At 40.5% G+C, this 13,290-nt stretch overlaps 1 protein-coding gene across 1 annotated transcript in view; it reads left to right on the forward strand.

Moving 5' to 3' along the window:
- The window catches only part of LOC130607307 (collagen alpha-1(XV) chain-like), a 119,055-nt gene that overhangs the window by 24,386 nt on the left and 81,379 nt on the right, over window positions 1-13,290 (forward strand). Inside the window, 1 exon segment of the mRNA XM_057424306.1 lies at window positions 11,671-12,218. Within this exon segment, the coding sequence (XP_057280289.1) occupies window positions 11,671-12,218 (548 nt within the window).

A 13,290-nucleotide genomic window follows, 5' to 3' on the forward strand; every position in this document is an offset into this window, starting at 1 on the left:
GTTATAATGGATGTTCTCCTGCTATAGAGTTAAGACACTCCTCTACAGATATTTTTTTTCTAAGTTTCACCTGAAGTGTCAGGAGAAAATGAAAGTAAATTGGCAAAAACTCCAAATGACTTTGTAAGCAAGATGAAAGTGCTTTTCTTCTGTGCTCTTTTGTTGGGGACTGCAGTGATAGGACAATGGGCAATGGATTTAAACTTAAACAGGGAAAGTTTAGGCTAGATATAAGGATTGCCCTAACAAGTGGTGAATGCTCCATCCCTTGCAGTGTTCAAGGCCAGGTTGGACAGAATCTTGGGTGACATGGTCTAGTATGAGGTGTCTCTACCTATGGCAGGCGGGTTGGAACTCAATGATCTTAAGGTCCTTTCCAACCCGAACCATTCTACAATTTTATGATTCAATAATTCTGTGAATTACTGGAAGAAAACTGTCCTGAGGTGAAAAGTAGCCCTTGAACAAGATGTGTATTTCTGTCCCAGCTTTCTTAGACTTTTAAGTTTCAGCACAAGGACTGTAGCAGGTGAAGTTGCATAGCATTTAGAAAATTAGTGTTGATAATTAGAGAAAAAATATGATGCAATCAACAAGATGTTTCAATCTTTTTGACGGAAGTGTATCTAAAACAGCTTTCCATGCATCTGGCCCTACTGGTCTTTGGTTGAATTTACCACAGTAGCAGAGTGTGCTTTTGGAAATGTACTTGCCTGCCCTGTTACTGACTGTGAAATCTTTGTCTGGCCCTAGACTGCCATTAACAGTGTGCTGTGGGACACGATCATTTATACTAATGAGTCAGTTTAAAACAAGAAGGTCTTTCACTTAGGACTTTAGCCAGGGTTTTAACATAGAACTTTTTGTACCAGGAATGACATTTTTAAGATATTTTGTTTAATTCATTCAGTGTATTCACTGGGGAAATGGAAAAAAAAACAAAAAGCCATGATCATAATAAAAGCATATGTGATTTACAGTAAGATATAAAAGTAGTGTAATGTAGCTCTTGGGAAATGAAATTCTTGGGAAAAGGAAGATGGAAGAAGTAGGATTACGTTGGTTGGATTTTTTTTCCCCTACAATTTTACTGGAGCATTCATGCTATAAAAGCATTGAGCTGTATGAAACGTTAATGTCCAATACAAGACATTTTTAGATTACACTGTTCCCATACCATCTACCTTACAATCATTTTTCAACTTCTCTGAATTCCAGCTTTTTATAGTATCAAATGCATTAGCTACTAAATCCAATAGTGTAAAGAATATATGACAATATACTTAACAGGATGAAAAATAATAATAAATATCAGGTGCATAAACTGGAAGACATTTATGAAAGAGGTGATCCTGGAATACAACACAAGTCCTCCCAAGGACTTGAAAGTAAAACTTCAGTAATAAAATATCAATTTTTGTTCTTTACATAAAAGAATGGGTAGCATAGTCATCTGAGAGAGGAATACAGTCCACCATGTTTCAAGGTGCCTTGTAAGAGCCAAAGATGCATAGAAAACCCTTTTATTTTCATCACCTTAATAGATCCACAGCCCTTAATTTTAACAATAGAAAACACACATACAAAAACCACAAAAACCACAAAACCAACCAAAAAAGAAAAAAAAAACCAAACAAAACAAAACCCCCAAAAACCCAACTAACAAAAAAAAAAAAAAAAACACCAAAACAAAAAAAAAAACACCAAAACCAAAGCAAAACGCTCAAAAACCCCAAACCAAACCAACCAAACCAAAGCCGAGTTATTGCAATATTCTTAGATTTCTGTTTTGATCTCATATGATCTGGAATTAAGTGATTTTCCACTCTCAGGTTAGTAGAAGATCTCATAATAAAGCTTTGCTTAAATCCCTGATGATGGCCTGTAGATGTATTAGCCTCCATCATATGGAGACCATGCCACAAGGTAGAAGTTACAGAAATACTGAATTTTTTTTTGTTTCTCTCATGTCCCACTCAAAGACTCCTTGTTGGCTGTCTTTCCAGCCCTGTCTGGTACAGTGCTTGCCCTTGCATACTTGGGTAGGCTTGAGGCTCTGCTTGCAAGATCAAACTGCACAGAGCATACAAATTTGGCCTGAAGTCAAGCCTCACTAGATGCTGACTCCTAATGCTTTGATGAAACAGATGTTGTGAAAGTGGTATGAGAAGGGAGCATGATATCTGTCTTCTTACAGAAGCACTGACTGGTGGTGGTGATGATCTGGAGCAAGATTTTCTTACAGGAAAGAAGATCCTTGGTCATTCACAGGGTCAAGTGGAAAGGCACGCTAAATTACTCCTGGGAAGTATAGAGAGATGACAGTGTTCAGATCACTTGGCTGAGCTAAGAGATATGGTGTGGTAGGTGTGAGGAGGGAAGGAACATTTCTGGGTGAAGGTTTCTGATTTTCACAGAGGAATTGTAAACCCACAATTCCCATCTGCTCATATCCTTCTTATGCCCCTGGTCCAAGGACAGAACCTTGTAGTGGAGACAGGTGCTAGCAAAGAGCAGGAGCAACTCCAGGAGCTGCTGATTAAGTGTTCTTTATCCTAGCTTCCCATTAAAATCTCTTTATATGGGATGAGAATTTATATTCAGGTCAGTGTGCCAGACTATGTCAGTGTCTTTAAATAGGTGTCCGTTTTTCCACATTTGGGCAGAGACTCTCTCCTGACGTGTACAACTGTTAAATCTAGGAAAGTGTCAGATGTTTCTCCCAGTACTTTAAGAGAACTGCCCTCATCATCTTAGAAATACATATTTTTGGAAATGAGGGTGTTGGCAATGCCCTTGCAAGAATTTTCTGCCTTAAAATTCGAGATTAAAAAAGAGACAGTGAAAGAGAAAACAAGAACAGCGATGTATTCTTTTTTTTTTCCCAAGAAAACACACAGACTTGTTTAATGTACTTTGTCAGATTTCCAAGGTCATTGTGAAAGAAAAAGAACAGGGTGATAATTCACATCTGTTTTGTTATAAACGCAATGGAAATTAAAACATATGCTAGTTTAGACGTGGTAAAAGAAAGCACCCAGCAGACGCTGACACTGGTGAATCATCAGCAATGCTCATACCTAAACCAAAGCTCCATCTGATTTATTAAGTGCTCTGCTGTCGCCTAGCGGTAAAATGCAAAAGCTCCTGCTCTCCTGCAATCGTTAAAGGCTACTTGTCCCTCCTGCTGGCAACGATATTGTCCGCGTCATAGTTTACATATTTACACCACACAAAACCTTAATTTCATAAAGCCGCTGTCCAACCTTGCCACAGGTGCATACTATTGGACAGCTGCAGTATTCAATACAGACTCTGCAATACTTATACAGGTAAACTTTGTTCAATTATCTTTAGGTGGGCAGTTGTCCTGGAAGCCTGTACTTTCCCCCTCATGCACACCTGCCCTACCTGAACAAGGCAGGACGCGATAGCATCTTTGCATTGTTCTGAATGCAAGAACTGCACAAAACCCATTTCAGTGCTGACTTTGTCAGGGGAAAGTCATTGGGATAGGGTTCTGTATTTCTAAAGAAATACTAAAGTTGCTCAAACTTACACTTTCATATGAGGTTTTGTTCTATCACTTTGTGCTGAACCCCTTTTCAGGCCAGCACCTAAGATGAGCTATTGCTTGTCACAAGCCCTGTCCCTTCTGAGCCTCCAACCACCCTTCAGCAGTTCAAGTTCTGCTGCACTTGTCTCTCTAATTCACCCCAGGGCTCTGTTCCCTTCCACCCAGCCTATTTCTGTATTCTTCCTGATAGTTACTAGCATAGCACCCCAAGCCTTTGTGCTTCTCTTCCAGCTAATTCTCCTTCTCTCCTACTCTCCTGCTGCAGATACTGTTTGTCCAGGATTATGGCTGAATAGAATCATAGAATCATAGAATCGTTAGGGTTGGAAAGGACCTTAAGATCATCTAGTTCCAGCCCCCCTGCCATGGGCAGGGACATGTCACACTAATCATATCACCCAAGGCCTGGTCCAACCTGGCCTTGAACACTGCCAGGGATGGAGCATTCTCAATCTCCCTGGGCAACCCATTCCAGTGCCTCACCACCCTAACAGTAAAGAACTTCCTCCTTATACCCAACCTAAACTTCCCCTGTTTAAGTTTTAACCCATTACCCCTTGTCCTGTCACTACAGTCCCTAATGAAGAGTCCCTCTCCAGCATCCCTATAGGCCCCCTTCAGATACTGGAAGGCTGCTATGAGGTCTCCACGCAGTCTTCTCTTCTCCAGGCTGAACAGCCCCAACTTCCTCAGCCTGTCTTCATACGGGAGGTGCTCCAGTCCCCTGATCATCCTCGTGGCCCTTCTCTGGACTTGTTCCAACAGTTCCATGTCCTTTTTCTGTTGAGGACACCAGAACTGCACACAATACTCCAGGTGAGGTCTCACGAGAGCAGAGTAGAGGGGCAGGATAACCTCCTTTGACCTGCTGGTCATGCTCCTTTTGATGCAGCCCAGGATACAGTTGGCTTTCTGGGCTGCAAGCACACACTGCAGCTGGCTCATGCTCGTTTTCTCATCAACCAACACCCCCAAGTCCTTCTCTGCAGGGCTGCTCTGAATCTCTTCTCTGCCCAACCTGTAGCTGTGCCTGGGATTGCTCCGACCCAGGTGCAGGACCTTGCACTTCTCATGGTTAAACTTCATGAGGTTGGCATCAGCCCACCTCACAAGTGTGTCAAGGTCCCTCTGGATGGCATTCCTTCCCTCCAGGGTATCAACCGAACCACACAGCTTGGTGTCATCGGCAAACTTGCTGAGGGCACACTCAATCCCACTGTCCATTTCAGCAACAAAGATGTTGAACAAGACTCACCCCAATACCGATCCCTGAGGGACACCACTCGTTACTGGTCTCCAGCCAGGCATTGAGCCATTGACCACAACTCTTTGCATGTGGCCATCCAGCCAGTTCTTTATCCACTGAGTGTTCCATCCATCAAATTGATGTCTCTCCAATTTAGAGACAAGGATGTCGTGTGGGACAGTGTCGAACGCTTTGCACAAGTCCAGGTAGATGACATCAACTGCTCTACCCCTGTCCATCAGTTCTGTAGTCCCATCATAGAAGGCCATCAAATTGGTCAGGCAGGATTTCCCCTTAGTGAAGCCATGCTGGCTGTCACCAAGCACCTTGTTGTTGTTCATGTGCCTTAGCATGCCTTCCAGGAGAATCTGCTCCAAGATTTTGCCAGGCACAGAGGTGAGACTGACTGATCAGTAATTCCCCAGGTCATCTGTTTTCCCCTTCTTGAAAATGGGGGTTATATTTCCCTTTTTCCAGTTGGCGGGCACTTCACCTGACTGCCATGATTTTTCAAATATGATGGCCAGCGGCTTCACAATTTCATTTGCCAGCTCCTTCAGGACCTGCGGATGGATCTCATCAGGACCCACGGACTTGTGCACGTTCAGATTTTTAAGATGGTCTCGAACCAGATCCTCTCCTACAGTGGGCACAAGGTCTTCATTCTCACAATCCCTGCGTCTGCCTTCCAAGACTTGGGTGGTTCTGTCAGAGCATTTGTCAGTGAAGACCGAGCAAAGAAGTCATTGAGAACCTCAGCCTTCTCCAAATCCTATGTAGCCAGTTCTCCCGATAGCTTCCTGAGGGGGCCTACCTTCTCCCTAGTCTGTTTTTTATTTTCTATGTACCTGTAGAATCCCTTCCTGTTATCTTTAATACCTCTAGCTAAGTTTAATTCTAACTGAGCCTTAGCTTTCCTTACCTGGTCCCTAGCTTCTCAGACAACATCCCTGTACTCTTCCCATGCCACCTGTCCTTGCTTCCACTTATTATAAGCCTCTTTTTTCAATTGAATTTTCCTCAGGAGACCCTTATCCATCCAAGGAGGTCTCCTGGCCCTCCTGCTGCACTTCCTTCTGGTTGGGATGCAACACTCCTGAGCTTGCAGCAGGTGATCCTTGAATATCAACCAACAGTCTTGGGCCCCTCTGCCCTCTAGGGCTGTATCCCATGGAACCTTACTAAGCAGGTTCCTGAAGAGGCCAAAGTCTGCTCTTTTGAAGACCAGGGTAGTGAACTTGCTGCACACTCTTCTCACTGTCCTGAGGATCTCAAATTCAAGCATCTCATGATCGCTGCATCCAAGGCTGCCCTGGAGAGTCACATTTCCAACGAGCCCTTCCCTGTTGGCGAGCACAAGGTCAAGCACGGCACCTCTCCTTGTCAGCTCCTCTGTTACTTGCAGAAGGAAGTTGTCTTCTACACAATCAAGGAACCTCCTGGACTGCTTGTGCCGGGCCGTACTGTCCCTGCAACAGATGTCAGGGTGGTTGAAGTCACCCATGAGAAAAGGCCGTGTGAGCGTGAGGCTTTTCCTATCTGTCTATGGAGTGCTTCATCCGCAGGTTCTCCTTGAGCTGGCGGTCTGTAACAGATCCCCACAGTAATGTCTCCCATCTCTGTTTTCCCTTTAACCCTGACCCACAAACTCTCTGTTAACTGCTTACCTGTCCCCAGAGTTCCATACTCTCCAGCCTATCCCTAACATAAAGGGCAACTCCCCCTCCCCGCCTGCCAGGCCTGTCTTTTCTAAAGAGCCTGTAACCTTCCATTCCAACACTCCAGTCATAGGAGCCATCCCACCATGTTTCTGTGATGCCTGTTATATCATACCCCCTTAGACATGCACACATCTCTAATTCCTCTTGTTTGTTCAAAGGAATATCCCTTTGGCTAGTTTGGGTCAGGTGTCCTGTCTGCTCCCTCCCAGCTTCTTGTGCCCCTCCGCGCTGGCAGAGCATGAGAGACTGAAAAGTCCTTGGTCAAGATAAGTGCTACTAAGCAACAACTAAAACATCAGTGTGTTATCAGCATTGCTCTCAGATTAAAGCCAAAACACAGCACTGCACCAGCTACTATGAAGAAAATCAACTCTATCCCAGCTAAACCAGGACAATGTGTTTTAAATGCTGATTTTTTTAATGAAAGGAGAATAGTTCATTGAGTATAATACATATCAAAAGACCTTGGGTTTCTATACAAAAAACAATGTGCACAAAAATGTATATGGAAAATCTTCCAAACAAGCAACAAATGAAACAATAATTAGTCCAGTATTAGATCAGAAAACCTGAAAAATATAGCTTATATGTAAGACAAATTTTTTTTGTTGATTTGCTTGAAAGCACTGTGATGAAATAAAGTTTCTCAAACAAGACATGATGGGGACAAAAAGGACCATTTTGTGCAATATAGATTCATATTTAACGAACTATATTTAGGTACATAAACTACATATATTTTTGTCCAGAACAGGGCAGAATGATAATGATGTAAAACCAGCTGTTGGCAAAAAGTGTTGGAAAATGGTTTGCACAAAAGAATGTCGGGCCTCATTTTACATGTCAGTAAGTATCACAGTTCCTACTGACTGCAGCCTCACTTTTGGCTGTGCAACACCACTAAAAATAGCTTCTGAGGTTTCCTTAGGCATCCAGAAGAAAATGCTCCAACTGTCTATACCAATATATTCTAGGAGGACCTCCTGCCTATTTCTAAAGAGCTTTGTCTGTTTTTTCCAGTCCATTTTAAGATTCATGATCTTTCACTGTTACTGATTGCTTCATTAAGACACAATTAGGAAAACAGAATATCTTCCAATACCGAATAGCGGTTTGTTGTTTTTACAGCTTCACTATTTTCAGTACTGAAGCAGTGAGGTAATTACATGAAAAAATATAATTAAAAGAAGAAAAAACCTTCACTACTGTCATCTGCAGTCTTGAAATAACCTAAATATTGATTTACAACACACTGATACTTCACAGCTAGTTCCTCAAGCGCCTCTGTGAGACTATCCACCTGTCCTCAAATGCTGTAACAATTCTGACTATAAAGTACAATAACAAATGTTAATAAATGCAGAACATAGCACAGCTTATAGCTCCAGAATGATAAAAATACCATCCCAATTTATGCTATTCCACTACTTTATTTTTTGAGATAAAACATAGATAATATTGAAGGTGTTTCTGTGCTATACCTTCCAGTGCCCCAGGTCCAGGAAACATGGACATGAATGTGATGAATTCTGGATGCTCCCGATATCCAGTGGCTTAGTAGCAGTACATGTTTGAAATAAAATTATACTGGTGCAACATAGTGTTCTGCTGGCTTTAAAGGTACTTAAAATAGCATAGTGTTTACCCATTGATTTAAGGGAATAAGAGGGCATTTTTGTTCTAACATAACTGCATCAAGGGGACATTAATTTATCAGAGATAATTGAATGGGAGCAAAACCTGTGGCTGTAAGTCTGCTCTTAACTGTAACTATACATCCTCATAAATCCATTAAGAGTTGGGATAAGTTGTAAGCCCAGAATTTGGCTAGAAGCTTCTTGTTTGCTTTTCTATAGGGGATAGATGCAAGCTTCTACTCCAGTCTCACTGAAGTTCAGATATTTGCTGAGCCTTCTGGCTCATTTTACTCAAATACTGATTGTTCTTACTGTCTTCTGCTGCCACCTTTTAAAAACATGTTTCATTTGTCTTAGAACCTATGCTAAAAGAGCAAGAGTTTTGAGCTCTGCATTTTATTGTTTGGTGTGTGACTAGGAAACTGTACATACACTGCAGCTCCACATAGTGTGTGAGGAGAATTAATGGGCTTTTTTGTATTTATGAAATCTTCCTTTGAGAATAGGAAGTGGGAAACTACAGTTCTATTAATTAGATTCACTCCTGGGATGCACCCTGCTATGCAAGTCTGATAAGCTGGCTGCTGGCCACCTTAAATATTCTCTGTCTTCTTTCTAGGTCCCTTTTGCCACGGCTCTTTGGAATTAGGTTTGGTATCTGTGTACAGCTCCTATATTCTTCTTCAATCTTACTATTTGTCTTATTTTTTTAAATTTAAGTAATTGCTTATGCATTTTGTTTGTAGCTGAGGTTCCTGTACATGTATGTGGGTGTGAATATAAAGTATGACTCAATATTAGAGTCACAATCAAAAAAATATTAGCTTTGTTTGGCCAGGAAAAAAAAATTTAAAAAAAAAAATTTGATTTTTTAAGCTATTAGGAAGGGGCAAAATCTATCAGGCAAAACATCAGACTTGGCTCAAGTACAGAGAGGATTACAGATTAGAACTGATTTCAACTGGACTGTAACAACTTTGGCACAGGGAGAATAATTTACCATTTCTTTGCAAAATCACTAGGACAGTAAAAAACACTTTGCAACACATAGCCCATTATAGTACTGCATATAAATAATGAATAACAAAGGTATATTTCAGCTGAAGAACCTCTCTCTAGCTGTTCTTCAGAACCAGCTTGCCAGGTTTCAGAGTCAAGTGCAAGATTCATTTATTTTTCCTGATTTTAATTAGGTATAAAGTTTTTGAGTCCACTTTGTGGTATTAATATGGACTGTCACTCCTTTTCCATTACTGCCCCAACTGGATATATTCAGCCTATATAACTATTACAGTTATGGTAATTAAGTTTAAAAATTGAAAGATACTTCATCAATCTACACTACACAAATATATACATTATGAAGGACTTGGGAATGCTTACAAATCAGGGAAGAAAGATTAAAAGTCATGTTTTAACTAATAACTTTGACATTATTATCTACAGTAATTTTTATTTTTTTTTTTTTACCAGTTTTGTTTCGAATCACCAGCCTGGAGGAAGGTCATTGTGTCCCTTGGGACATTAGATTGTAGGCAAAGTGAAGTATTGGCAGTACAATTTTCCTCATATCAAGATCATTTTCTCCTTTTATGGAGACTTATAAAGGCTCCATAAAAGCTATAATGCTTTAAATAAGACTCTCCAAATAAGCATGTAATGGGCACCCATCCTGTTATATTCTTGAAACCCAAAACCTCATGACATGGGAGTGGCACATTAGTATCTTAAGGAGAAGAAGATGTGGTGAGAGCTGTGAAATTATTTATGTAGTTTCTCCTTCTTGGTGGCAAATTATCATGCCTGAAGTGGCCAGGTAATATAAACACATGCACCTTGGAACTATCCTTTAGCACATCCTAGGGCAGGAAAGGGAGTACTACAGGTATTAGAAGCAGAAATAAGCCTATGCACATGAGGAAGAACTTGAGGTATTCTGGGTTGGTATTGCGTGTATACATCCTACGGTTTTATATGCAACCAGGAAATCCCAGCTCATGCCGTGACCAGAGTGTACAGGCTGCTTCCAAAATGTAGCTCTTCTGAAGGTGAAATGCATCAGAATCTGAGGATGACTTAGTCCTTTACAGGTAGGCTGGGCTAGGAGCCAGTTTCATGTGTCTCTTCACTGCTTATATTCAGGCAGACTGGGAACTCGTTTTCAGCTTCTGTAAGTACTTATTCAGAAAAAAAGATTGGGGGACTGACTCTGCTGTCTGTTGCCCTGATATAAAAGATGGACTGCGTTTAGCTCCTGTACCCTGTAAATGTCTGCAGTGTTAAATTATCACAGGTGGCATCAGTTCTCCCTGTGCTGGGTTGAAAATTAAGTGACCATTGAGCGAGATAACTTTGCTTAATGCTGTCTAGGGACACCATTTTATGGAACTTTCCTCATAAAGAGATATCACAAGGAAGTGCCTCTGGGCAGTGCCTCATGCGTACTCATCTGTACTCATTCTACCACAAGGCCTCTTTCCACACTAGTTTTTTGTCTGATGGAGTTAATCTAAGAACCATGGGAGACTGGTGTGTGAAGTAGATAAAGAAAGGAAATGAAAAACAGTGGTTCCAAATATATCCTCTCTTTTACCAGGATCTGAAGATTTTCAGCAAAGAATGTAGAGAGGGGCTAGGTTGCAGTTCATAAGAAAGTGACGTAAAAATCTGACGTTCTTGAATCATGAAGATCTTTTCTCATGTTTGCTGAAAAAGCCAGCAGTTACTTAGTCACAAACCACAGTTTATGAGTGATTATATTTTTACATGATGTAGCTACACCTTAGCACTTTGTTTGCTTCTGAGTAACATAAATATTTTGGAAAGGATGAAAATGTACACCAGTAAGAAGAATTGAGACTTTTAGATAAAATGAGAAACTTAACTCATTTAGCTAAACTGAGAAACTTAAGAATGTAAGATTAGAGGAGATTGTAGAGGGAGGAAAGGCTCTCAGTTTCAGCGGAGCTGTGTTGTAGAAGCAGGTAACTGCAAGGGCTAAAGTAAATCCACTGTAATTTTTATCCTGTATTTGTGAAACCCTCTCATGCTTTTTGTAGAGAACTCTTACTGCCTTCTCAGTTTGTGAGGATAAAGGATCTTTCTTTGAGAAAGCAAAAGATTGCTCAGTCTTCACTGAATTCACTTTGCAAACACATTCAGCACTTTTTGTAATTTGTGGACAGCTGAAGCAGGAACTACTTGTTACCGATCAACTTCACCAAATTTTACATGCACTTTTCTTTAGTATAGGAGTAACCTTGGTTAGTTAAAGGACAAAGAATTACATGTGTATTTAGCTAGGTGTGTTTAATCACTGACTGAACTGGGGCCTAAAGTATTAGAAATATGTTAATAGTGTTATAAGACTGCATTACAGTTTTTAAGGCCTTTCTTAAATCATTTATATTAAATGGGCTGAGCGCCTCAAGAATAAAGAATGTTTCTCACACATTAACTAACATGTTTTTTTTTCTACACACTTTACAGAACGAGGCTCAAAAGGACATCTTGACCTCACTGAATTAATAGGAGTTCCTCTTCCTCCTTCTGTCTACTTTGTCACTGGCTATGGAGGGTTTCCAGCTTACAGCTTTGGTCCAGATGCTAACATCGGTCGATTGACAAGTGCCATAATACCATCACCTTTCTATAGAGATTTTGCTGTCGTCAATACAGTGAAACCAAACAGTGATCGTGGAGGAGTGTTATTTGCAATAACAGATGCCTTCCAGAAAACTATTTACCTGGGAATGAGAATTTCACCAGTTGATGACAACACCCAGAGAATAATTATGTACTACACAGAGCCTGGTTCCCATATCTCCCGAGAGGCTGCTTCATTTAAAGTACCAGTCATGACTAACAAGTGGAATAGGTTTACAGTGACTGTTCAGGGCAAGGATGTTGCTTTGTTCATGGACTGTGAAGAATACCAGAGAGTTCAGTTTCAAAGATCAGATCGAGCCTTGGTATTTGAATCTGGATCTGGGATATTTGTTGGTAATGCGGGAGCCACAGGATTGGAAAAGTTCACAGTAAGTAGCGCCTGATAAATTTGCATTCTTCAGTGTTTCATGCATGTACTCTACCCAAGAAAGTCTGCTTACAATGGCTATATCACAAATGAGATTACAAATTATGTAGCTTGTATTTTATTTACCTGGCCAGAGTTCAGGCAGTGCAGATATACAAGCTCTGGTTTAAACGCAAATGTTTGTAGAACCTCAGAAGTTTATAGTCCAGATATTAAGTTCAATGCTCAGTTCGAATACTAGGATTTTCACAGAAAATATATCACATAAATTTATATGGCCTTTTCATGAAGGGCTGATTTCAGAGTGTCCATTTGTTTAACTTGTAAGAATAATACCTTAGTAGAAAGTCTGTATTTTAAACACTTATGCGCTAGGTATATTTACTTCACATTCAACATCAGGAAGAGAATGATGTCGTCAAAGATAAAGATACTTAGAAGATAAAGTTGTATTTCTACATTTTATATATTACTTGAAGCTTACCAAGTGCTTTAGAAAAACAGAAAGGACCAAAAACACTACTACAAGGCTCCCAAGCCTTCTAGCTTGAATGCAGACATCCTTCCTGCTGCATCCCCACTGGAATTCTCAGCCACTAAGCTTCCATATGGAAATGTGAAAGTTGTCAGTATGTATGAGATTGACTTATAGTCAAATGAAAGGGAAATGTCACACTTTTTCTATATTGTTTTTGTACTTCTCTTGTACTTCAAAACTTTACAGTATTTTGTGAGAATAATATCTTCTCCCCTAAGTTAGTAAAGCAGCATAAAAAACTGAGAGGATCCTTCCCTTTAGAGAAAAGTATGTTCTTTGAAAAGTTCAGGTGTGCTGGCAGGTTGTGAGCTTCATCTGGTAAGCAGCAAGAATAGTGCACTTTTATCATTTATCTGACTAGTCTAATCACCTAGAATTACAGGAGCATATTGATTCACAGCAAGTAAGTGGTAGAAGGGGTTGTTCAGAAAACCTGGCTGCTGGCACTACCTTTCTTGGACAGATGGGATGACTGGAGTATTGGGAATATATGATTAGTAAGTAGGAATTAGAAACGTTCAAGAAAATGAGACCC

This window comes from Pezoporus wallicus, unplaced genomic scaffold (assembly GCF_028554395.1).
Source record: "Pezoporus wallicus isolate ANWC-B61680 ecotype Strahan unplaced genomic scaffold, APGP_CSIRO_Pwel_v1 contig_5485, whole genome shotgun sequence".
Taxonomy (NCBI): domain Eukaryota; kingdom Metazoa; phylum Chordata; class Aves; order Psittaciformes; family Psittacidae; genus Pezoporus; species Pezoporus wallicus.